Raw genomic sequence first — 26,354 nt, 5'->3', positions numbered from 1 at the left:
TATTTCAAGGGATGTTTTTATTCTGTAACCAAGGCTCTTTTTCTTTCCTGTTTCAGGTATTGTATTTCAGTAACAAACTTCCTTGTAATGGGAGGATTTACACTCCTTGCAAAACCAGCAATGTAAGCAAACCTTTACCATTTTCTAGAGTTTTTGATACACTAGCAAAGAACTGTGCTTTAAAGAGTTGTGTCTCTGTGTGTCGTAATGAGCATGGAAAGACTTGGTCTCGGCTTGCTTGAGTGCACTTAATCCTTTTCCATCAGATGAAGAAAACATTGCTTCTTCTCACCTGTGTTAAAAATGTAGGTTAAAACGCTGCTGATCAGGCTTTGTTACTTTACCATGAAGGTGGAGAAAGCAGGAAAAAAGGCACAAATTGCAAATTCCTTAAAAGATATGTAAATAGATTTCAGATAATGATTTTTTTTTGAAAGCTTAGTCTTAGGTTTTCATTGTCTGTTCAGTGATTGTTAGCATTTTATTCTTTCAGACATTGCTGTGAAGAAAATACAGAACAGCAGACTTCTCTTTAAGAGTTAGTAAAAGTAGATAATGTGAATTTACTTTGGTCTGAATTCTTGAATTTCATGAAAGTGCTTTAAAATGATGCAAAACTAACATTTATACACATGTATCTTCTCTGCCTTTCAAGGCTGCTTTACTCTATTTCATGCATAGATGCTCTTGAATGTAGGAGGAATGCTACCTTAAGAACTCAGGCAGTATATTTATAGCTTATACATCATAAAATGAAGTTTTTGGGTTTTTTTCAGTAGTGTCTTTGTATTGAAATAATGTTAATGCCACTGTGCATTTTACAGTCTAGTGCTCTGAAGTTGTTGCAGTAAGGGTGTTTTTTAACTCATTTGAACAATTGCGAGATTTCCTTCCATCATAAATTCTGTAATCTGGGAGTGATTCTGTTACAGCTGTTTGTGGAGTGCTTTGAATGTATCATAAATTACAGTATTGGAAGCTCTTCGAAGTACCAGGATACCTAATGCAAAGAATCTTCTGCTCTCTAGAACCTGTGCCAAAATCTAAATACAAAATCCCACTGCAGAGAGACACTGAGAATCTTTCTGCATTGTTCAAGACTTTAAGATTGACTTACAGGAAATCTTAGTTCAGGTATTTCTAATAAGTACTGGAAAGCTCTGGATGCTAACTCGTACTGAACTCATCACATCAGTTGTCACAGTCAGGTGTCACAACTTCTCCTGCAACCCAGGTCTCATTAAGTGAATAACGCTTTCAGATTCTGAATTTCAGAGAGGAGATGTCTTAGAAGTTTTTTCCTGTTACTTGCAAAGGGAAGTCAAGAAGATCTCTGCCGATAATAATGAATTCCCCCCTCCCCAAAGAATGCAGTCTTGAATCAGTGGTTCACGATGTCAGCCTGTCTTTTACAGATACTCTGCAGCAGGAGTACACTAGAAATATAACCCCAACTTTACAAACAAAAAAGTGCTTGCTTCAGTAGGAGTCCATTGCTGTCTAATTTTCGAGTATGTTCTCTGAAACATTAGATGAGCCATGCTCAGTGTTATAAACCTGTTATTTGACAGTTCTACAGAGACTTCTGTGTGAAGATCTCAAAGCACTTAAATGTAAGCCATCCATACGGTTAAATTTAAGAAACACAATCTTCTCTCTAAAGAAGACTTTATTGCTAAGGCTTGTGAGCAAGAGAGTTCTTAACTATCACTAGAAAACCCAGACAAGGTACATTACACCTCACTAATCATGCAGAATTCCTATAGACCCTCTTGTGCAATTCTCTGATCTGTTTTGCTGTCCCTGGGGCCTTCTTTCTCAGCCTGACTTGATTATTGCAGCTTGTGGCTTAAGTGCTTCCCAGTTGGACATGACTTAATTCAGATGTGTCATATGTGCCCACACGTGTGTGCACAGATGTGGTGAAGGAGAGGGAAAATTAGGTTTGTTTTCCTTTTAATGAAGAACTCCTGGGTTTATGTGCTAATTCATTGTCTTCAGAATCATTTCCCTCTTCTTCTCTGAACTAGATTAGTTCTCCCTCTTGGAAGTCAGACTGAGGATTGAACAGATTTCCTGCCTTTCGTTGAGGTAGGATGTAATTTTTCTAGTTAGGGGAAAAACTGGTCAGTTGCCTTCAAGTGGCAGGGGTGGGATTGTTTGGATATTTAGGGAAGTTCACTGGAGCTAAGTTCGGATTCTTTTAGGCCTTCTTGTATGTGAATCAACAGTGTTAGAAACTGGATACTCAACCAGTAATAGGAAGTCATTCCACCTGTTAGCTCTTTCACTAGTCAGGTATTAAAGGGGATAACAGGCAATTATTTACTTTCAAGTGGGGCAGCTTAGCCACATTCCTTCATCCAGTTTAATGACAGCATGTGAGAGCATAAATAAATAAAGTCTCGTGTTGCAGTTATTAGAAAGCTACATACCTGTGTGACTGTTCCTTCAATTGGGAACAAATTAATAAGCAGCATGCATTTGCCTTTGTAATTTTTACTGGTCTCTGATAATCCAAACAGTGTAATTCTGAGATCATTTGTATAAAATGTCACTGATGTTTTGCTGTCTTTTTTTTATCTTTTCCTCCCTCTGTTCCCTAATGCTCTCATTATTTAGAGGCTTTTTGAGTAAAAACCAGGAGCTGTTACAGAAACTGTCTGAGAAGAATGAGGAAAACCTCCAGCTAGTTGAAGTTCTGAATGCTCTGTTTTTCATGCCGTTTGGACGACTTCATAATTATGCTAGGACTTTGCTAAAGCTTGCCACATGTTTTGAAGTGGTAAGGTGGCTTCGTCATCTGTATCTGATTAAGTGCATACTCCTGAAATTTTAGGCTCTGAGGTAACTGAAGCAAATGACAAGGTAATTAGAAATAGCTTAGTCCTCAGAGCAGTTACCTTTAACCTGTGGTTGCTGCAGGGAAGATGATGCTAATTCATTTGTGTCTCACACCACACCTGCACAGATCACACGACAGGTAGAAACTTGGTACCCTTATAGAATATTTTTGTGTGCCAGATAACTTAATTGAAAATACAGGATTTTGACTTTTACCTGTTGCTTTCAAGTTCCATCTGCCATCGTTCTTGCAGCTGTCCTTAGCTGTAGTACTCTGCTAGAAATACTACATGCATATTAGGTAGCCTTTTACCACCCATTTGGATGTACATAACTGCGTTCTTTTGAAATAACCAGTGACTAAGCAGGAGCAGTAACTACTGTGTTGCTATAAACGTACATTTCAAGTATTTCTCCTGCAATTACTGGCACTACTGCTACAGCTTGTGAAGTTGCAAGATGGTAGATCACGTAATTGGATATTAATCACTCTCCTATTAACATTTGCACTAACAGAACACCCAACCAAGAAAATAACGTAGCCTCCACTGTTACTGTAGTAACCAGACCACCAATGCATTTGGTGCTGATTAAATAAAATGAATAGTTGCACTGCAGCTTGGTTACTGTTGTTAGTACAGGTGTTCAGATATGTTCTCAAGTCTGTCTTAACCTTGTGCCCTGTAGGCATCTCCAGAATATCAGAAACTACAGGACTGTAGTTCTTGTTATGAGAGCCTTGCTGTCCACCTTAGCAGAAAAAGGAAGGAAGCAGAATACACGCTTGGCTTCTGGAAGACCTTTCCTGGGAAAATGACGGTATAATGATATTTGTCAGTCCCTTAGCAGCTGTTAGCATTATGTCCCATGTCTGTTACTGATGCTATTGTCACAGTTGCGCCTCTTGTTTTTCTAATTTGTGTTGCTGTAGTTCTCTAACATTAGAAAAGTTCAGTCTTTGCTGTGAAATACAAAGAGCACTGACCTTAAGACACAATCAGTGAGAAGGAAGCTGCTGTAATCTTTATTGTTAAACCCTACCTGTAGGATTCCCTGCGAAAGCCAGAGCGGCGTCTCATCTGTGAAAGCAGCAATCGGGGGCTGTCTCTGCAGCATGCTGGAAGATTCTCTGTAAACTGGTTCATCCTCTTCAATGATGCTCTGGTGCATGCTCAGGTAAGCCAGCAGTATCTAGAAACAGGACCTTAACTCTGCATCAAACAACATGACATATTTTTCATATAGTGAAAATAAGGTTTTTGCACTCTTCACTGCAGCATTGCTTGAACACTTCTAAGAGGCAATTTTTTTTCATCTTTGCAAATAATCTTGGAAGTATGTGTTTCTGGTGGTGTTTGATTGCTGTTGCAACTGTGGCTGGCATGGTTTCTGTCAGCTGTTTCTTGGGAAGGGGCACATAAGGAATACACAGGCTCATTTCTCCCTAATCCTCAAAAAAGGGGAAAAAACCCACAACAACAAACAAACAAAGAAAAAACCCAAACCCAACAAAACCCACTGAATTGTTTGGGGTGAAAAAGTATGGGACAAGGGTAATGGTTCGGTACCTGGTAAAGTTTCCTTTCTCTTTCTTCCTGCCTACAGTTCTCAACACATCATATTTTTCCCTTGTCTACACTGTGGGTAGAAGCTCTTTCAGAAGAAGCTGGTAACGTGTGAGTATTCTTGCTTTTGGTGCTGAAGTAGTCAGGTATTTTGGGAGGGTGGATGAACATTTTGTAACCAATTATTGATGTATACAATAATGCTTACTCCTTTTTCTTGCTTCAGAAAACTAATTATTTCTATCTTAAAATAAGTTGTATAAGTATCAGAATAAAGGAGGCAAGAGGGAAGCGAGTAGGCTTTCCTGCTGCTTACTTTCACTGCTGACTTCAATATTAGTCAATAACAACTGGGATAGGGGAGGGAAGGTTCAGTATTTATGCTCTGAGAAACTTTGCCTCTTTCAGGATGAAATTTCACTAGATTAAAATACTTCCCCTCCTCCAATGTAGGAACGGATTGAAGATTACAACACCAGAAGAACAGCTTGTTCTTGTGTCTTCATCACCACAGGAGAAGGTAAATATGGCTTCTCCTACTGTGAAACCAAAAAGGGAGAAGTATTGCCTAAGCATTCACCCAAGTCATTATGTGAATTGGTGTGCAGGGTCACTGTAGCAGTGCTCCAAATTACAACACTGCACTGAGGAGTGCAGAGGTGACCACTGCAGTTGTTTTAAAACTGTGGTTCAGTGAGAAAACAGCTATTAGCTAAATTCCGTGATGAAATACTTTCTGTTTCAGAACAAGTGGCTGAGGGCAATTAGCCAAGCAGTGGATCAGGCACTTAGAGGGACTTCTGACTTAATTCTGTATGGAGCTGGTGGGAATGTGCCAAGACAAGAACCTCCTATTTCTCGCACTGCCAAATACACGTTCTATAAGGACCTTCGATTTAAGGATGCTGTTTATGATGGGAGATGGCTTTCAGGGAAACCTCATGGCAGGTAAAAACATTTAATAAACACAACAGTTGGAAACAGACTGGCTGCTGTACCAATAAGTAGGTGCATTCACAGAAGTTATTTGGGAAGTGTGAAGTGAACTGATGATCTTATACATGTCTGTGGCTTTGTATTTTTTTCCAGAGGGATCCTAAAGTGGGCAGATGGAAGAATGTACTCTGGGTCATTTCGGACTGGGTTGGAGGATGGGTAAGATTGCTCACAGTGCCAGAGGGCAAGAAATACCTTGTTTTAATAGAAGATAATAACACAACCCTTTCTGTTAAAGATTTTGCAGTGTTATGTTAACAAGATAATGCCTATATGTTGATAGTCTGTCATTTATCCAGAGGTATGCTAGTTGTCTTCACAGACTCCCCAACTGCATGATAAAAACTTGATCGTTCATGAAATCTGAAACTACTCAGGGTGATCAGCTGTAGGATGGAGGAATGAGATGTCTGATTTTTGAATGGGTCTGCAAGCTCTGTGCCTATGTATATCTACAGATAGAGATATGTGCTCCCGTTACTAATGAAGTGTCTCAGCTTTGTATCTGCTTGTGTTCCATTTCCATGCATTGGCAGATTTGGTGAATACAGAGTGCCGAACAAAGCACTGAATAAGGATGACCATTACGTGGGCTACTGGAAAGAAGGCAAAATGTGTGGACATGGAGTCTACAGGTGATGTGTAACACTTGCTCATGCTCTGACTCTGCTTATCAAGCCTCTCTACATAGCTTTCTTGTTAAATTACAAGATGAAATTCTTGTGATTATAGTTAGCTTGGTTTATTTTCTGCTTTGCTTTTTGTGAATTGCTTGCAATGTATACTTGTACAGTGTTCTGTTATTAATATCTATTCTAATGTTGGTACCACATTTCAATAATAGAGGATTCTTTCTTCAGAGACATAACTAAAACTTCTAATGACCTTGTTAGGGAGAGAGTGGCTTTAAAACAAACATCAAAAGACTTCACTTTTATCCCAAATATCCTGTTACTATAGATCCTGCTTGGTGTAGCTGTAATGCACATGTTCTGTGGAGGAAAAAAAACCCAACCCAAACCAAAAAAATCTGCCACACCAAAACCCCAGTCAAACAGAAAAGCAAACACAAAGGAAAGAAACAACAAACCAAAATAAACCAAAGAAAACCAAATCAAACAAAAACCACACTCAAAAAACCCCAAACCCACCAACAAAAAACCCAAAGCACAACAGAGAAGTAGATTATAGGAATTTTGCTTCTTTTCACTTACAGTTATGCTACTGGTGAGGTGTATGAGGGCTGTTTTCAGGATAACATGCGTCATGGGCATGGTCTGCTACGCAGTGGAAAGCTGACCTCTTCCTCTCCCAGTATGTTTATTGGACAGTGGACAATGGATAAGAAGAGTGGTTATGGAGTTTTTGATGATATCACAAGGTAATGCTTCAGTTTTAAAACACTGCTATGACATACAATTGTAAGAATAGAATGGAAGGGTTATTGATAACCAGTCATATGGGAAAGTGAAACTTCTATTCTCATGTTTCTGTCCTGGTAACTGAGTGTGCTGCATCTGTCTCTCAAGAAGCCTTTGCAGCTGGCCTGATGAACCAGACCAGCATCCTCTTTGCTGATGGGTCCAATTGGCTGGAAGATACTCCTGAATTTAGATTACTGGCTGGACTTGTTCTCTTTATTGTGACCATAAGTTTTATATGGTACTAGGAGGAAAATGCTGTATGTAAACAGTATTCTATTAAACCTATCATTAGTTTCCCTATAAAATAGAGCAAAAAAAGTCCTTGACAAGTTAGTATTTATTACTTGTATGGTGAAAGCATCATGTTCTTTCAGAACAGTGGGAAAATAGATCATCTCAAAATATGTAGGACTTGCACTTGGTTTCAAACACTCTAGCATGGCAAGTATTTAAGACAGTAATCTGAAAGAGCCTGGTGTGTTCACTTGTCAGGAAAAGAATAGACATGACTGCTGGCATGACCTGTGTTAGGCTATTATCAAGGAACTTTCTACAACATGGTCTGTTTCCTTAAAATTTTTGCCATCTAGTATTTAAAAAATGCTCTGTATGACTTTACAGGTCTCACTCCTATCCCCCAGGTGTAGCAGATTGGTTTCTTTCACATATTAACATCTCAACTGAAGTAATCTCAGTTTAGGTTACAAAAAAAAAAAAAAAAAAAAAAAAAAACAACACCTCAGGCAAAAAATAAGCCTAAAATAAGCTTCTTGCATCTTTCCTAAATAACTGTTAAATATATCAAATAGATACTTGAAAAAGGCAAATACCCCCTTTTATATGCAACTTAAATCTTGAATAAACCAGATCCAGACCAGATCCTTTGTTCTACTGCATTGTAGCTACTACTCAGGTTTCATTGGATTGAAATTGGCTTTAATGGGGCTTCAGCATCAGGAAGCTTGCTTGGATGTGGCCAGTCTGTAATGTGAATTGTGAAGGAAGTTCATTATAGGTATTCCTATCAAAAAGAGTCTTAATTTCCATGAATCCAGTGAAGCTAGATTGACAGACCTGAACCAAGTGCTGTATGAATCTTTCCTAGTGGTTTCTAATATGGTCAAATATTGCAGTAAAGCTGAAGAAAGGACATAAATGTACTACTTGTATTCTTTCTACTTCATTTTTCTTCAGAGGAGAAAAGTATATGGGAATGTGGCAAGATGATCTTTGCCAAGGCAATGGTGTTGTGGTTACGCAGTTTGGACTGTATTATGAAGGAGCCTTCAGCACCAACAAAATGATGGTGAGCTATGGGCTGCCCAGGGAGGTGGTGGCATCGCCATCCCTGGAGGTGTTCAAGAAAAGACTGGATGAGGCACATAGTGCCATGGTCTAGTTGACTGGATAGGGCTGGGTGCTAGGTTGGACTGGATGGTCTTGGAGGTCTCTTCCAAGCTGGTGGATTCTATCATTCTATGACTTTTCCCCTGTGTGGTGGCTTTCTGGGGTAGATGAGTGTATGTAGTACTGCGTAAAACTTCTCTGTTTTCCTGGCTTTTTAAAACAGTCTTCATTACCCTGTTCCATTCTACCTAGAACTCCTTCTGAAATGGCTTTTAAAGAAATGATATGCTAAGGATTTTTAACTGGTTTTCAGTGAGCCTTTAGATCAGCAGTCTGGCCCTCTGTTACACATACCACTTTCTGCTCTCTGCTGTTCTTTATATAGGGGACTGGAATTCTGCTGTCAGAGGATGACACAGTCTATGAGGGGGAATTTTCAGATAACTGGACTCTGAATGGAAAGGTTGGTGTTACAGTTGTCACTTGTAAATTGTTACTGACTTAAAATTTCTTTGTAGTGTGGTTCCTAATGGATTTCAGTTAAATGTTTTTTATTATCTTCTCCAAAGGGAACACTGACCTTGCCCAATGGAGACTATATTGAAGGTCTCTTCAGTGGAGAGTGGGGATCTGGAATAAAAATCACAGGAACCTACTTCAAACCTAGCTTGTATGAGAACGAGAAGGACAAACCTAAAGCATTGTGAGTGTTGAGTAATTACCAATATGGTTCAGTAATGCTTCAGAACATAACATCCCTTCCCAAAGACAGTGAGATTTTCAAGACTTTTGTTTGTTTTTTCCCCTCCTGCTTCAGCTGTTCTTGCTTTAACTCCTACTTGAACACACAAGTAGCAGCATGAAGTTACAGGGTAGCTGACACAGTGCTACTGTCCTGTAGCTGTCTCAGATTTTTTTAACTTATATCTAAACTGACTGCTGGAACCTGAGTTCACAGCTGCTGATGACATCTGAGATACCAAAGAGGAGTATGTTACATTTGAGTGACTAAGTCAATCACAGACCTCTCTGCCTTCTCCCAGTTGTTCTGCTGGTACATGAATTCATTCTGTACACCATTTAGTGATGTCAGTGGTGACAGCTAATTCTGTCCAAATGTAGCTACTGCACCTTCTTCAAGCAGTATATAAGAAGAGTAGAAAAATCTGCTGAACTGCCAAAAAGAGCATTTTTATGCCTTGGCAAAGATAATCTGGAAAAGTATCCATATAATCCTACTTGTAACAGATGCATTAGGCCAATTTACTTAATTATCTCTGGGTAAAAAAATACATCAGTTATGACTTAGAACACCTTTAGTTGGCAAAGTTTCAGTATGTTAGTATCACTGTACACAGGTTTACAATACTAATAGTTGTACAGGTTTTGGTTACTTTGAAGCATATTTCCTATTAAAATGGGTAACACAACTCTATAATGTTTTTATTTACATTACTTCTCAGGATGCTTCCTGAAGCATTCACTGGTCATTTTTGGCAATGCAGACACCTACAACAAGATGCAAAGATAAAGCAGGTCTCTGTTGAACTGAACACTTGCCACCTTAGCAGCTGTCTGCTTTTTACCCCAGTAAGGAGTCTATGAAGAAATGTTTGTACATTGTGAGGACTGCTTGTGAAGCAGAGGTTTCATCTACCCTCTTCAGGCACTCCTGAAGCTGAAAATCTCCAAGTATAATTTGTGAAAAGGCTTAGATCCTACATTGTGAAACTGGAAGCATGGGGCAATACCAGTGTTGCTGGTTCTTGTCTCAAACAGGGTGGAAAATAATACTAAAGAAAAGTTTGAGCATTTCTGATGCTTGATTTAAATCAAGCTGAAACTGTTAAATCTGACAGCATTTATTTGCTTTATGAAAGCTTTTCAAAGCTCTACATTTCATTGTAGATAATCTGTATAGGGAGAACAACAGTTTTTGTTTTTCTTTTGGCCATAGAGAATCCCTGAGCATTGGCTGTCAATGATCAGGTGCCTGAGCTGTTCACTCTGTGTCATTCAGTGTCATCTGCAGATACTGGTTTAGGGGCAGAAATCATGATCATGTCCATCTGTAATATTTACCTGTGTATTTATGCTCTTTGTGCATTCCATGACAGTCAGATGTTTGGGACATACTTTTACTATGTCCTTGTTGTATGAATGTGTCCGGAGCCTTCTGAATGAGTATCTGTGTTGAAGACAAGCCCAGTCAAGTGCAGTATGTCCTGATTTCTAGGAAATAAACACAATCATTTTGTGTTCAACCAATCATTTCCTGCAGGACCACAAGAAAGGTTAAGATTGACTTGTCTAATTAGTAAGGTTCATGGTTGTTCTTACATGTAGGTATGAAAAAATCTGGCAACGTGTTTTATAGATTATGTTAGGTAGCAAGGAAAACACTAAGTGGCACTTCTTGTAAGTTCTTTTAAAAGGTGTTGAAAGACAACACATTAAATAGTAGGTTTTAAGATTTAGTGATAAACTGAGTTCACAATAGAGACTGTTAAATATACTGCCTTTTACTAAAGTAGTACAAGATCAACATGAGATGTAGGTGGTCTTCCTAGCTGCATGTTTTGTTTCCTGACTGTTTCATTTTAACAGCCTAACTGTTTGTTTTGTTAGGCGGAAGCTTGGGATCCTGGCAGTACCTCCTGATGAGAAATGGAAGGCAGTATTTGAAGAATGCTGGAACCAGCTTGGTTGCGAGAGCCCAGGCCAAGGGGACAGGTGGAAGGCCTGGGACAACATTGCAGTGGCCCTGACTACCAACCGACGGCAGCACAAAGACAGGTTGGTTCCCAGAGAATGTTGTCAGCAAGACAGAAGAAAGCATTGAGAAAAGCTGAAATCGCACTCCAGTCTGAAGTATACAGCTACAAAAATTAAACCAAACACCAACATCAGAACTCTTAGTAGCCTGTGTTATAAACCTTTCTGAGAACATACTAAAGTGTAGCTCAGTTGTTGGATTCAAGGTGTTTTTCCTGGTGTATTATTGACCAGTATCAAATATTAGTGAATAATCTGTACAATGTCTTTGTCCTTTTGTAACTGCAGTCCAGAAGTATTGAGCCGCTCACATACTCAGACACTGGAAAGCTTGGAGTTCATTCCACAACACATTGGTGCCTTCACACTGGAAAAATATGAAAATATAAAGAAATATTTGATAAAGGTATTAATAAATGCTCACTCAACTTGTTGGTGGGGCATGAAGTCAAGCTTATTTTGTATTGGCTTTCCTTAATTCCTTCTCTATTTGCACTCTTGTGATCTGTTATATTCATTCATGTTTGCTTATAACTTCCTAATTTATTGAATTAAAACCTACAGCTGGGACTGAAATCAGTGCATACCTAATGGAATACTACCTTAAAGTCAGTTTCTCCTCAGTTACTGTTTTACTTCTTCCAGCAATTGTTAATTATTGCACATTAGTATTACTGGACAGATGGCCATTCCAAGTAGTAGCACAAGTTTTTGTACTATCTTGACTCTTCTCTGAGCTGGATTCAGCTAATACATGCACTTTATAATACACGTGGCAAATTCTTAAATACAGATCATTCTAAAAATGAATTTATACTGTTATTTTTCCCGAAGCCAGTTGTTGCATTGCTGCTCCATCTCTCTTGAATTTATGTATTTATTGCCCCTTGGCTGGCACTGACCTATCTGACTGGCCAATTAATACCTTTCACCTCAGGCCTGTGATACTCCTCTCCATCCATTGGGCAAGCTGGTGGAAACACTGGTAGCTGTCTACAGAATGACCTATGTCGGAGTAGGAGCTAATCGGCGATTACTGCAGGAGGCTGTAAGAGAGATAAAGTCCTACCTCAAACGCATCTTCCAGTTGGTTAGGTAACAAGGCTCCCAATTTTCAAGTCGAACTACTGCTGAATTCATGAAAGCTGTACTCAAACTGTCCAGTGTTTATATGTAGTCTTGTGTGACATTATCTTTACTCAGTTTTGAGATTTGCTTCTATTTCCTTAACCTTTTTAAGGAGTCTTGAATGTTCTGTCCAGATAGAAACATTAAAGTCTACACCACAGTATATTACATCCTACATTGTACTTCAGAATGTGGCTGTAAGACACTTGCCTTGAATGTCAAGTTTAGTGTTTCTGGATATCAATGCTCTGAAAAGACAGTGTTCAAAAGATACACAAGATGGGGATGGGGACTTGCAGCATATTCCATTTAAGTTCTTACCAATGGATTAGCAGTGTTCCTGTGATGCTTTTGCTTAATTCCTGAGAGCAATGACAGCTTTGATTTGGTCCTGCCAATTCAAAAGCAGAAAAATGCTCCAAATTATTAACTGTTAAAAGCCTTGTTTAGAGGAAAGACCTCTTTGGCATTGGAGGGGTTGGCCTTCCTAAGTCGTCTTCCTTATCGACAGGCGATGTACGTCTTCTAGCTATGCTGTCTTAGTCCACCATGTATTATTTCAGCTGACACTTCTCTCCAATCGTGCCTTTCAGTGCTATGATTGGTGGAAGCTAACTGAAATGAAGTTTTTTCTGTGCATTGCCGTTTAGGTTCTTGTTTCCTGATCTGCCGGATGAGGGCAGCACAATTCCGTTTCAGCCAACCGAGACAAAAAGGCGATCGTTTTGCAGTGGGAAATCTGACTCCAGATCAGAATCTCCTGAGCCAGGGTACGTAAAATAAGCAAAAATAAATGAAGGCTTAATTTTATTTTAGCTTGCAGCTTTTTGTTGAGTGGGGAAAAAAAGATAATTACATTTAACTTACAGATATAAACAGCTCTTTTGGGTTTGTTTCCTTTTTAGATTTGGAGTTTTTGTGGGATATGTGGTTTTAGGTTAGGTGAGTTTAGGTTTGGTTCTTTTTGTTTGGTTTTAGATTTTGTTGGTGGGGGGTTTTTTGCCCTTTTGATTCTGTTGTGGGTAAACAAGTTCAGGCTTCAGTGTAGGCTTCGGAAAACTATGTGAGATACGAGCACTGACAGTAATGCAGGTCCGGTGCACATACATTGTGTCACAAATAGCCAGTCATATGGAGCTCACCCTTGAGGTGATCCTTGTTCTGTCCACAGCAGTCCTAGGTGTGATCAAAACAAGGAAGAGAGACCAGCAGAGGTAGCCTACTGAGAAAGCATCCAATGACCTCTGCAAATGGTATTAGTAGGCACCTCAATTTCAACTTTCCCTATTAGGATCAAACTGTAATCCTAAGTAACTGCTGAGTTTATGGACCCCAGAATGTGAGTGTGTGGATGTAGGTCAGGTAACTGGGTGAGTTTTTAGCCTATTTTCTAGACAGTGCTTTGGAAGGTAAAATACAGTTTTAAGTACAGTGGAGGCTAAATGATTAGCATGAAGATACACAGGTCAAACCTAAACTTTACTATAGTACAGTACTCAAAGCTTTTACGTTTACAAGGAAGAAAGACAATGTTCTACTTAAAACACACAAACCACAAAAACCCTTGCACTGTTACTCCCACCCCAAATCTACCCATTAGGTGGACTGTACTCTGATTTTTAAACACAGATAATATATGATGAATTATTATTCTTATCCCTCATAGAAGAAGCTTATACTAAATGACAGATTTGTTCCAATGATTGTTTTTCACTGTTTCATAAAACAATGAGGTTTTTTAAAATGTCTTTCTCTTCAAACCACCTCCCCTTTGTATTTTTTTTAATAGCTATGTGGTAACCAGTTTTGGTTTGCTGCTCCCTGTCTTACTGCCACGACTCTATCCTCCCCTGTTTATGCTGTATGCCTTAGACAATGAGCGTGAAGAAGATACGTACTGGGAATGTGTTTTACGTCTAAACAAACAAACTGATCTGGCTCTTCTGAGTTTTCTTGGAGTGCAAGCGTGAGTATGCTTCAGCAATGAAACAGAACTTACATCATATATAAAGCAACTGAAAAACCTCCTTTTGTCTTAAGTGATTTCTTTGATTAAAATACATTAAAACACATCCTTAAGCTAGTTGGTTGAAAGTGTGAATTAAAACTTCCCTCTTCCAAAGGAGGGGAGGTTGAGCAGGTGACAGTGGAGCTAGGCATTGCTACAGAACCAGAGTGAGGCATTTCAAATTAGGCAGTTTTCCATCTCTGTGCTAGATGTAGTTGATCCTGTAGAACGAGCTGTCTCTCATAGAAAGTGATGATGACTTAATTTCAGAAGGTGAAAAATGCCTTAAGAGTATGATTTCTCATTAGACTATGTTGGATGTTTTTGCAGGAAATTTTGGCCAGAAACTGTGTCCCTCCTTGGAGAGAGCAGAAAGGTATGTTTGTTGGGCCTTGAACTACAGCTTTCAATAAGCTCAGATCACTAAAAAAACCTTTTTTTTTTTTTTTGCTTGAAAGATGCTATTTTATCTTGTTTCCTTAAAATTTGTCTTCTACTTAAGAACTATGTTAGTGCTTTCTTCCAGTTGCTGTCAGTCCACCTTTGTCACTTACTGTCTTACTTTGCAATGAATTTTACTTCAAGAAAATATTTGCTTTGTCTCTGATTATGAAAGCAGATAACAGCCTAGCAAGGAAATTTTCAACCTGCTTCAGAGAGTTATACTGTTGTGTGCTGTCTGGTTAGAAGAATTGTGGTGGTGTTAACTCTTATGTTACTGAAAGTAGCTGAAGACTCAGATGCTGATAGTGTAGTACTCAATCTCCATACTCCAGTAAGAGTGGTTTAATAATCATCTATTTGAACAATTTCAGTGTTCACAGTGTACTTCAACTCATATCTGTTTGTAAGCCAGCGTACTTCTATGTGAAATGTTCCATTTTTTAGTCATTTAGATTCTCCTGCCTTCAGATGACCTTTTTCCCTGTGTATAGCTATGGTTTGTGCGTGGTCTGTAATGATCAGAAGCACAGTTTTCATCGTAGTAGTTACTGCTTGTGGATGAGCTGTTCTTCCTTAATAAGAGATTAAGTGCTGCTGCTGAATCCCACCCCTGAGCGTGTGGGTTCACAGCAGAACAAGTCCCCTTTTTCACAAGTCATGAAGATTAACCTGATAAAACATGAAACAAACCTCCAGTCAGACTCAAAATGTTCTGAAATCCATCAATAAGACATTTCTTGCATTATTTAGTATTTAATATTTTCAGGTACTGGGCAAAATTTTTACATGCCAAGTCCTTCACACTTCTGATCATTCTTTTTTTAGCTATAGAGCAGAGCCCTTCCACTGTGAAATACTACGTGGCAGAGTTATGCATTATGTAATGCTCTCTGCAGCCCATTTACCATATTAGCCAGGTCATTCATTCAATTAAGCAGGATGGGTTTTAGCCAGGACATCACATTTATCTGCTTCTCTGTCCAGTTTTCTAATTTGTGAGTTCCTCTAAGTCTTTTTCCACCCATCCATTCTCTGTTTGCTTCATTCAGAAAGACTAAGGCTCTATATTGGTTCTTTGCCATTTGCTGAAACTTGAGTCTTTGATTATTAACTGCTATGACATTTTGGGTAAGCTTCTGTTTCAGGTCTTACCATTTCCCCTTAATTGTTAACCATGAAAATTTAATGAGTCCCAGTCTTACTTGAAAGCCATCCAAAATCTGATTTTTACAACATACCAAAGAATTCATTACAAGCTTTCCTGAATTTTTAAAATCACGCAGGAAATCTGCCTATATTAATCTGTGACCTTTTTGTGGAACTGGAAAACTGAAGGGGAGAAAAAAGTGGTTTATGCTGATGTTGTATGATGCTCTGCTTTTCTGCTGCATAGTGGGGTTTTTCAACCCATGCAATTACATCTTCTCATGGTTACACAGGTATCATCAAATACAAAGGATGCCTGCTTTGCCTCTGCAGTTGAGTGTTTACAGCAAATCAGGTAATGCTCTGAAATTTGTCTTTTGTGTTTTGCTGTTCCTGCTACAGTCAAGTTTACTTGATTGCAATCCTTCACTTGTCATCTTTTCTTTGTTCACCATCATAAGAGAGATCACCAGGATGTTTCAGAGTTCCCACTATAAGGATGTTTGCAAATCCTCTTAATGAGAAATGAAGTATAGTCTCTTCAATGTGACCAAGATGTATCCATAGGATGCCATTTAGAATCAGAATTGTGAAGATGTCTAATCAAATACACATGTGAATTCTTGAAGAGTTACTGTAAAACAACCTGTGCATGGGCACCTTTTCTCTGTTAGCTGTGAGAATTTAGGAAGAAATGAAAACGGTTCTTGAAAGGATTGTTCCTCCTTTCCCACTGTAAGAAAACTGTACAGATGGTCTCACCTGCAGTACGGTGCCTTGATCCCCTGGTTATAGCCTGGGGTACTACACAGCCTTGGCAGCCGTAGCAGGTTTGGTGTGAATAATCTGGCTTGTCTTCTTGAGCACAGGCATGTTAGCTAGCAAATTGTCTTCCTAATTTAGCTGTTACTGTTTTGCTTTTGATCCCCAAATAGTACCACATTTACCCCAGCTGACAAATTGAAGGTGATCCACCAAACTTTTGAAGAGATCTCTCAGAATGTACTAAAGAGTCTTCAGGAAGATTTTCTGTGGTCCATGGATGACTTACTTCCTATTTTTCTCTATGTGGTGCTACGAGCCAGGTAGGTACTAAGAGCAGCATCAGTCACAAGCTGAGCATAGGGAGTATGAGTACTTTTACCTTTATTAAGATTCCTGCTTCTCATTACAGGACTAATTGCAAGCTTTTTGTAACTTACTAAATCTTCCATTGTGGCTGTTTGCTTTGGCCTTAACATATTTGAACAGTTAACTATGAAATTGATTGCAGAAAGAGGTCAGGGAAAAGCATATTTTTTTCCAAAGCATCATGTATAAAAAACAAGAAAATTTCTGCCATCTTTTGTTCACTTGTTCTCTTTGTTTCTCCTCTGTGTAACAGGATAAGGAATTTAGGGTCTGAAGTGCACTTAATTGAAGACCTGATGGATCCATATCTGCAGCATGGGGAGCAAGGCATTATGTTCACTACCTTGAAGGTATGAAAATTACTCAGGTTTATTAAAATATTTTTTTATCAGCTTTAAGCAAAGATGATCAGCTGAGGACATTGTATAAACATCAGGTTGTAACTTCTTGGACTTTTTTTTTTGCTGGGATTAATAAGGAAACTTAAGTTAGCACTTATGATAACTTAACAATTGCAGGCACTGCTAATAGAATTGTGCAACGTGCAGATGCACTTTATTCAAATGTGACATTGGTTGTTGCTGACTTCTGAGTGCTCACCCAGAGTTTGTCATTTACCTTGCAACATAACAAACCTTATTACCTCTACAACAATTGAAGTGCTGCTTTGGAGGTTATCTGGTCCAGTAACGTTTAAGTCTAACATTACATCAGCATGCTTCAAGAAAGTAATTCTGGGGAAAAAAAAGCTTTGTTGGGCTTTTTTTGTTGGTGTTTGTTGTTTTTTTTTAATTACTGAGTCAGTCTCCATATTCTATTTATCATTCTTCTCTTCCTAAGTAGGGAAGAAAGGAAGAGGATTTGTTTTGAAGAACATCCTATTGTACTCGAGAAAATGGAAATAGATTGTTTGGGTACCTCCACACTGTTAAAACAAGTGATAGCTGTGTGGAGTTTTTTCATGGAGTTGTCTTGTAGGAAGGCTGTTAATCCAAAGCTTAATAATGTTAAACTGAGCTGCTAAGTGAACATGACCATTTTCTGTTTGCGTAAACTGGAAATGGTTGCAGAGTTGTTTTTTTCAGACCTATTAATTTTGTAGTGCTGCGAAAAGGGGAAGTTTGAGTTTAAATTTAATCAACAAAATCTATGTAGTAGAAGCAGAATTTTATTTTCCATGAGTGAAAGCATTGTCTGAGACATTGGTGTTAAGTTTCTGCTCATGCTTGACCCAATGCATGTTTGAATCAGTGCTGAGTGAATATCTGTGAGCAGCAGTTCAGGATATTTATCTAGGTGATAGAAACCTTCTCAGTCTGAATGCTTTTAAGACGCTTAATCTTTGCACCTTTCTCCTGTAAGACAGTGGTCTCTTTTTAGGTCCTTTTGTCACAAAACAAAGACAGACTTGTGAGCAAAAGCCCGTACTTAACCGTGGCAAAGATGAGCGCTGTAAAAACTATTCAGAGTCCCACATCGTGCCATCTTTTTTCCTTAGGAGTTTGCTGTAACTTGTAATTTAAAAAAAGCTTTCGTTGTTCTTTTTGTGAGTTTCCATGTTGGAAAATTCTCGTATGTCACTGCTTGCAGAAAGCCCAGTTCTTTTTCTCAGACAGAATTAACCTTTCTGTGTATGGTGCTTTATCAGCTTTCTGAGAACAGGTATCACTGCTAAACTGAACTTCTCTTTTTTAATTCAGGCGTGTTACTACCAGATTCAACATGAAAAGCTTACCTAGACCATTTACAGATGGGCTGTGTGGGATAATCTGCTTAGAGGAACTTCACTAATACCCCACTTCCTTCTCGGAAACGGTGTTTAGAAAATGCTGCAGTTCTCTGGTTACAGATGAAAATACTCGGTTGTTTCTTCTGAACTTTCAGCTTTAAGATTGGAAAACTGCAGCTCGAGGCTATCTATGAAATGCTGATGAAGCTAGAGACTTGGTTTGTCAAGTACTTGCCAAGCAGAAACAATTTCCTATTCTAACAGAAAGATTTACTACTCCTGAAAGAACAGTACTGCAAAAAGGCATGGCACCTACATAGAGTACACGTGAGAGTCTGGACCGCATGGCTTCTAAAGCAGTGGGTTTGTTTTTATTATTCTTGGTTTGTCAACAGAGACTTTTTAAAAGAGATTTGATTGCACCACTGAACCATTCAGTCTTCCTGAATTAAGCTATTAGGCTTGTTTATTTAAAAGTAGAAATATGTTAGTATTTATAATGGATAACCTATTCATGTGTCTGTCTGCAAAGGTTTTGAGGCATCTGTGCTGAACAGCATTGCTGAGTGCAAATCATTCATGTGCTGTTGTGGAAATAATCCCACTGTTATGGACTTCTGCATTTACTGGAATTATAAATACACAGGCGTTCACCATTATTTTTGGTTATGAAATGAATAAAAGGCACTGACCACTTCAGATTTTGGCACTGAATTAAAGACATGCAATCCATAGTATTCACTTTGACAAACACTGGAAGCCCATGGGAGAATGGTAAAGTACTCTTGAATAAGCTGACAATGAATTCCGTTTGAGACTTTTGGCTGTTAACTTATGCGTCAGAGTGAATAAAAGCTGATCTTGTTGCATTTTTGAACATGTAGAGAACAAGCAATTTCCCTGGTGTATTTTTGTGTGTATGTGTTCTGTGGTTTATGGTTAACTTCATTTATACCAATGACACTAGTGGCTAACTTGGGTCTTGTAGGTGCTGTTCTTTACCATGGGCAACTCAAAAAAAAAGGGAGGGAGGTATAGATTATAGAATGTTATAATGGTTTAAGTTATGTCAGAACTACCATAGATGATGCTAATCATATTTTTTAAGTAGTAACTATGGCTAGTGTATTGACACTGAAATGGAAAGAAACCATATGTCAAAATACTGTTTTGAACAGTGACTGTAATGTAGCAGTTTTCATAATAAAGTAAAAATTATTGGTCTTTCTGTAATTATTTTCATGACAATCAGAGAAGGTGAAAGTAGTTTGGGCAAGGTGATGTTTGAAACTATTGCAATACTTGCAACAAAATCATACTTGCAACTAGAGTATGGTCCAGATCTGGCAAAGACTTGATCTTTGGAAGTCTCTTCTGACCCCTAACATCCTATGATCCTGTGAAAATATAGAGATAATAGATTTCAAGTTTGCAAGCAGTTTTGTTAGTCTTGTTTTTCATATTATACAGAATAATTTGAGGAGAGATGAGCAGTAACAGGGAAGCTGTAAAAAGATGTAAAGGGAGGAAAACAGATAAACAGCTAAGGGCAGAGTGTACAATGAAGGAATGTGAGCACAAACTTTCTTGCTAGATTTTTGTCTTTCCATGCAATCATCTCTTAGAATTTAATGTGCAAAAACCTTAACTGAAACCTGTAGAAATAGAATTGCTCTTTGAAAAGGAGCTGTATTGAACAACTGAATAAACCAATGGCAATAATTTTCATCTACAGAGATCTCAATTCAGGATTTATTTTGGCTTTTTGGGGAATGGAATAATTAAAAACAGATCTGGTTTTATTCCTCCCACTGATAACTTCAGTGTTAGTGTTTGTTGTCTTCAGATATTGCAGAAGAAAGGAAGGATTTTAGTCTTCAGTTCCGATATGTGAAAAGCTTTGTTTGTTTTGACCTTACTCCCATGTTGATTCAGTACGTTAGACTGAGAATGTAACTAGAGATGGGAAGTTTTTCCATAATCTTCCTGCCATTCAAGAAGGAGATTTATCTATAGATACACAGCAACTTCAACTGTTTATTCACCATGAATTACGCAAAGTTGAGAGCTAAAATGGTGAAGAATACATTTGCCTTTACATAGACACCACACACACCCCCCCTTACAAAAAAGTAGTGCTACTGCAGCTATTGCACATGAATTTCGCTTGCAGATTAATATAAGGAGACAGCCTGGGCTGGATTATTTTTGGTTTTTCTGATATATAACTCGGTTATTAGCTGAAGAGAATCCTAGGATTAAATGTGCTTCTGACACAGATTCCACTTCACAGCCTGTGTGGCCTGTGATGCGTTAGAAAATCGGTATAGACCAGGTTTTATTTGTGCATTTCTGTAGCTAACAAATTAGTTCAGGATTTCTCCAGATGTTTTGCTTCATGAGAATGATTTTTTCTTTCATTTTTCCCCTCCTTCCTTGAATTGGAATCTGAATATTTCTTGTGCTGCAGCAGAAATCTTGTAACAAGTAACAGAAGATTGATGGTTATGGATTGTCATTTTAGTTGCAGGCACAGTAGCTGAAGGCAGACCTGAAGAAATGAGTGAGTTGCTGAGAATAAAACTATTGAAGTGAGAGAGAACGTAAAAGCAGGTTTTTTGTGCAAGAAAAGGATTAAGGGGATTTGTTCTCTTCTCCTTGGTAATGAGTAGTTCTAAGGTTAGGTTTCTGCGGATTAGAAAACAGAGGATGTCCATAGATTAGCTAGGGCAGTGAGGTTACTTGCTCTGCTAACATCCAGCAAGTACTCTTCCTCTCTGGAAATTCTGCATGAGCTGAACATAGTGTATTCAGTGGTGTTTGCAGGTAAGAAAATATGCACTTTACTAAAACCATTGTACTGCACAGATGCATTTCTCCCATGCAACTGTAGCTACTCATAGCTACGGCAAACTATGTGACAGCGGTTTAATTTTCACTAGCTAAATCTTCTGAGGTTTGCATGAATGGGGAGTAGGAGCTCAGAAGGTAATTTTCACTTCTAAGCCTCACACTATATTCTGACTTGAATGGCAAGTGCTATATATTAATGTTTTGGGTTTCTTTTGCCAAAAGTAGATTTGCTTCTTAACTGTATTTGTTTCTAGAAGCAGTTTAGGGAATTACCTGTTCTGCTACACTGAGGTGTAAACAAAGGTATGTGACTGATACAGGATTGTAAAACAAATCCTTTCTTTGAACTGCCTAGCCAGGTATTTCTAAGCTGGTTTAATATCAATGTGTTGATGTTGTCAGGTGGTTGTTGCATGGTTTGGTGAGTCGTTTTTTCTTAGTAAGCCCAGTTGTCCGTGAAGAGCTGGAAGGGAAGCTTACCACCTCACATGATTACATGCACTGCACCCAAGTATCCTGTTTAATGTGCTGCTCTGCAGTGGCGTTAACCCCCCTTGTAAACGAGGTACTCACAACACCATTGTGGCTGTAAGCTTTTGTGTCAAAGGAAAACAGAATGAATAATTGAATGTATCTGATTATGAAGAGTAATAGCATAAATTGCTTCACTGTCAGCCTTATAATATGTAGATGTGATTATCTAAATGTCACAGAATGCCTTATGTGAATAAAGTCAGTGTTTTTATAAGGAACATAATTTCAAAGTACAGTTCTCTGCCTTTGCTTAAAATTTACTCCACTGGTATTTTGGGTTGTTTTGGGGATATTTGGGTTTGTTTTTTCAGTTGAAGCACTCTCAATCTTAAAGTGTGCAAGAGGCAAGATGATTTTTCACACTGAGTAGAAAAAAGAAGCTGACAGACTTTAGTGATGCTACTAGCCTAATAAAGTTAATTGAATGCAGGACAAAGTCCTGAATAAGGCACATCACTTGAGAGAGGCTGAATGTCTCTTACTACAGTTTTGTTGCCTACTCAATTTGCTGTTTTACAATGGCTTACTTGTAACAAAAGCTTTCTCAGTGTGTCCCTTGCCCTCAAGCTAAACTGTAGTCTTCATTCTGACCAATGATTAATTTTGCAAATTTAGATAAAAATGAGTGGGTTTCCTTGTTCAAAGTGCTCAATAACCTGGCCAAGCATGTTAGCCAAAGCAGCTTATAAGAGCAGTGGTGTTCTGAATGTCAGATTCATTGGTGTCTGCTTTTAGAGGCTTGACAGCATCCAAAATTGTCCAGTTCAAGCCAGTTCTGAAAACTGTATTAAAAATAGAGATTTGGTCTGACAAACAGGGTCAAGGAATTGCGTATTCTGCTACTGAAGGAAACTAGCCCTGTAACCCAAATTTGGGGTAGCTGATAGTCTTAGGCATGAGGTGACTAATTTTGACACTAAATTCCAGCACATTCAGAGTGGGTATCCAGTTCTATCTCTAATAACAGGCAAAGAGAAATATTTTCTGTTAATGAGCTGCTATAATTATGTGCAATACACGTGAATGGGAAGAACCTTACACTGGCTGGGAGATTAGTCAGGTAAGCCTTTTAGTAAGAACTTCCATCTGATTTACTTAGGTCTCTGTCATGAGGAGACCCTGAGCTCTGGCCTTCCAGTCTGTACATTGAAATCTTGGGAAATGAAAGCACAGTAGTGGTTACAAATCTGTTTGAACTCCAACCTTTCCCCTTAAGCAAGCAGTTGAGTGGATGTTTTTCTAAAGAACCACTCAGAAGATATTCTTTCATTTTTCTGGTAATGACTTATTCATCATCTGTTGCTGCTGACAGGTGTTGAAACCAGGCTTCACAGTTGGAAGCTGCTTTGCTTTTGTGTGAATGTACAAAACAGCTACTACTTTATGAATGAGGTGAGCTGTCTTGAGAAGAATGTGACAGATTTTGATGTTTAAATGCTACTTCTGTCAGCATGAGCATAAACCCTGTAGTTCAAACAGGCAACAGTGGATGGAAGGATTGCTAACTCTCTGTTTAATAATAAACTTAATAGCTCTCTGGTAGCTATACTTGAGGATTTCAGCCAAAAGTGCAATCAATATTCAGTAGCTTTCCTAGACAAAGACTGCATCCACAACTTCTAAACACACTTAATTCCAGACTTGCTCTCTGTGGAAACAGTAGGGCTGCTAGATGCTGCAAGGCTCTTTGGGAGAAAGAAAATACAACCCCCTAAAAAAAGTATTTTCAAGAGGTAGCAATATTGTTTGTATTGCAGCAGGTTCAGAAACTGGTTTAGCATTACCACAAATGTTCTTACTCTTTGATTGCAGGACGATTCTCAGTGGCTTATATGAAAATGAAATAACTGCTTACTAGAAAGACTGCAGAGTAGTCTTTCTTTGGCAACAGGGTAACGTGGTTGCTTTTGATTGGGTTCTTTTCTATTCTGAGTCGCTGTACTGCAGGATCTACCCTAGCTAAGAAGAAATAAATACGATTGATCTCCCAAAGGCTAAAAGAGATCTTGATGGAGGTATTCCTAAGACCATACTGAGGATAGTTGTGCATGTGTTCTTTTCTTTTTTTTTTTTTTTTGTTTTTTTTTTTTTTGTTTTTGTTTTTGTTGTTTTGTTTTTTGTTTTTTTTTTTAATTCTTCTTTAAAATTCTCTTCTTTGTAATAGAATTATAGAATCAACCAGGTTGGAAGAGACCTCCAAGTTCATCCAGTCCAACCTAGCACCCAGCCCTATCCAGTTAACTGGACCATGGCAATAAGTGCCTCATCCAGGCTTTTCTTGAACACCTCCAGGGACGGTGCTTCCACCACCTCCCTGGGCAGCCCATTCCAATGCCAATCACTCTCTCTGTGAAGAACTTCCTCCTAGCATCCAGCCTATACTTCCCCTGGCACTTGAGACTGTGTCCCCTTGTTCTATTGCTGGTTGCCTGGGAGAAGAGGCCAACCCCCACCTGGCTACAATGTCCCTTCAGGTAGTTGTAGACAGCAATGCGGTCACCCCTGAGCCTCCTCTTCTCCAGGCTAAGACTGTAAGAAGTGCTGATTATCAGTGTGTTGACTGCCAGTTTGGTAGACATTACTTGATCAAAGCAGGTCTTAACATTACGGCAATTTCAATAGTTACAGGAGTCACAGGAGAAAAAATAGTCTTCTAAAAAGTATGTAGAAAATTTTTCCTTGCCCATTTTAAGGTTAAGGGGTCTTCAAAGCTTTAACTAGTTAAACCAAAAAGCTTTTGGAAGTATTTCTTGTCTTTCATGTGCTTTCCTGTATGTTTGCAGGGTCCCTCCCTACTTTCGGTCTGATGCTTTCAAGCTAAATAGGACAAAACCATAGGAAAAGCCCACTCTAGACTTGCAGTAACTGGTGTTTTATTCTGGAGAGGACTGGGCTTTGAATGGGACATTGCTGTAAGTACATTGGGTTGAGAGTCTGAGGTGGCAGAATACAGATAAAAGTTGTTCATGCTTTGAGTGAACTGACTGCTCTACCATCACATGTCTGGTGATGGGTGTACAGTAACCAGTAAAGCTGATCACAGGTGAAAACCAGAACTAGATGTGAGTTGGCCAAACATTCAGCTCAGGCAGTTGTCCTAGCCAGCCCCACTATATTCTAATAGGGTTTTAACTAACTTTTTGTCTTTTCAAGAGAAAAAAGTTGGGCTGTTTGGGTGCTTTTTGAGGGATACACTTGATGAGATTTTGAAATCTGGATCTTCGGTATGTGAAATACAAAATTAAGAGATCAGGAGCTGGCTCCTTTATCTGAATGACTGGACACAGTGTCTTCTTTTGTCTCTGAACTGCCTTCACTACAGAATTGTCACCAGGATTCTGACTTGGATGTGCACTGTTGGATATTTGTGTAGACTATATAAAGCAAAATACACATACTACTGTACATGGGAACCGACAGATCTCATCAGGGTCTCTCAGTTTTGGAAAAATGTGGAGGAAAAAAATCCTCCCCAAGTAGAGAATCTGTAGAATTAGTAATAACAACAGGAAATAGGGCTCGTGGAATGTAGCTTAGAAGAAACTTCCTTTTAGGACCTACCTTGCAGATTGAATACCCTGTCTTTGCAAATGCTTTGCAAATCAACTGGGGAGTCCCTCCCCAAAAAGAGGGAGGGACAGAGATCAGGTAAGCTGAGAGTTATCTGTTGTCACATTACTGTTAAGTGAAAACCAGGAGCACCACCATCCTTGATGCACTTTGCAACACAGGTCTTCCTCTTTCTGTGTCTGTGCCACCCTACAGTGAAGACTTGTGTCCTGCTAATAATGTCTTCAGTAATTAAGAGACAGGTATTCGTGACTAGATTTCTATGGCCTGCTTTGTTAAATCCATCATTAGGCAGATCAGCTGAGCTTCTTAGCAAAGGGGAAGGCAAACTCTTAAAGGAAAAGAACTCAAGGCTATTGAAAATAGTAAAATAATTGCAGCTCGACATCTAGTTGAATTAAGGGAGGATCAAACTACATTTTTGTTGGTCTTGGAGAAATCACAATTTTAAAAGCAATCTTTGAATTAGCATTTTGGTAAGATGTATCACTGAGTATCCTGCAGAGATAACTTGAAACAAATTACCAATACTAATAAAATGTTTGAATCATACTTTGATAGTTTCTGGTATTTTTCTCCCTTAGTTCCCACTGCCTTTTGAAAATAGTTTTATGATTTAATAGGAGAGAGGAAGCAAGTTCTAAAAATAAGTATTACCTGCAGTAAAAGTGACAGTAATGCCTTCTGCTTTCATAAGCAGCTCAAGATAATACTTCTGCTTGTGCCTTCGGTGTTTTCTTTCACAGGGTAGTCTAGAGAACTATGACTGTCTCTTTGCTGTGCTAACCTAGAAGATAAATTATTGTGCATCTAACAGAATTTGGTCTCACACATGGGTCACTATTGACTGAGGTGCTCAG

The 26,354-nt window shown here is 38.7% G+C and overlaps 1 protein-coding gene across 3 annotated transcripts in view; it reads left to right on the top strand.

The window, feature by feature from the left end:
* Positions 1 to 22,147, top strand: part of ALS2 (alsin Rho guanine nucleotide exchange factor ALS2) — a 41,516-nt gene extending 19,369 nt beyond the window's left edge. For all 3 annotated transcript variants that reach the window (XM_064160841.1, XM_064160838.1, XM_064160850.1), the window contains exons 12-34: positions 57 to 122; positions 2,623 to 2,785; positions 3,532 to 3,663; positions 3,892 to 4,020; positions 4,450 to 4,520; positions 4,863 to 4,929; positions 5,155 to 5,357; positions 5,499 to 5,564; positions 5,942 to 6,040; positions 6,622 to 6,786; positions 8,024 to 8,135; positions 8,562 to 8,639; positions 8,746 to 8,879; positions 10,805 to 10,972; positions 11,240 to 11,357; positions 11,889 to 12,046; positions 12,730 to 12,849; positions 13,869 to 14,045; positions 14,418 to 14,463; positions 15,971 to 16,032; positions 16,613 to 16,762; positions 17,062 to 17,158; positions 18,509 to 22,147. In XM_064160841.1, the coding sequence (XP_064016911.1) occupies positions 57 to 122; positions 2,623 to 2,785; positions 3,532 to 3,663; positions 3,892 to 4,020; positions 4,450 to 4,520; positions 4,863 to 4,929; positions 5,155 to 5,357; positions 5,499 to 5,564; positions 5,942 to 6,040; positions 6,622 to 6,786; positions 8,024 to 8,135; positions 8,562 to 8,639; positions 8,746 to 8,879; positions 10,805 to 10,972; positions 11,240 to 11,357; positions 11,889 to 12,046; positions 12,730 to 12,849; positions 13,869 to 14,045; positions 14,418 to 14,463; positions 15,971 to 16,032; positions 16,613 to 16,762; positions 17,062 to 17,158; positions 18,509 to 18,547 (2,620 nt within the window). In that variant the 3' untranslated portion in view covers positions 18,548 to 22,147. The remainder of the gene's footprint in view (positions 1 to 56; positions 123 to 2,622; positions 2,786 to 3,531; positions 3,664 to 3,891; positions 4,021 to 4,449; positions 4,521 to 4,862; positions 4,930 to 5,154; positions 5,358 to 5,498; positions 5,565 to 5,941; positions 6,041 to 6,621; positions 6,787 to 8,023; positions 8,136 to 8,561; positions 8,640 to 8,745; positions 8,880 to 10,804; positions 10,973 to 11,239; positions 11,358 to 11,888; positions 12,047 to 12,729; positions 12,850 to 13,868; positions 14,046 to 14,417; positions 14,464 to 15,970; positions 16,033 to 16,612; positions 16,763 to 17,061; positions 17,159 to 18,508) is intronic.
* The last annotated feature ends 4,207 nt before the right edge of the window (positions 22,148 to 26,354 follow it).

The sequence above is a fragment of the Pogoniulus pusillus genome, chromosome 2 (genome assembly GCF_015220805.1).
Source record: "Pogoniulus pusillus isolate bPogPus1 chromosome 2, bPogPus1.pri, whole genome shotgun sequence".
NCBI classification, from domain to species: domain Eukaryota; kingdom Metazoa; phylum Chordata; class Aves; order Piciformes; family Lybiidae; genus Pogoniulus; species Pogoniulus pusillus.
The sequence above is the reverse complement of the archived record's forward strand: the minus strand, read 5'-3'. Positions and strand labels throughout refer to the sequence as shown.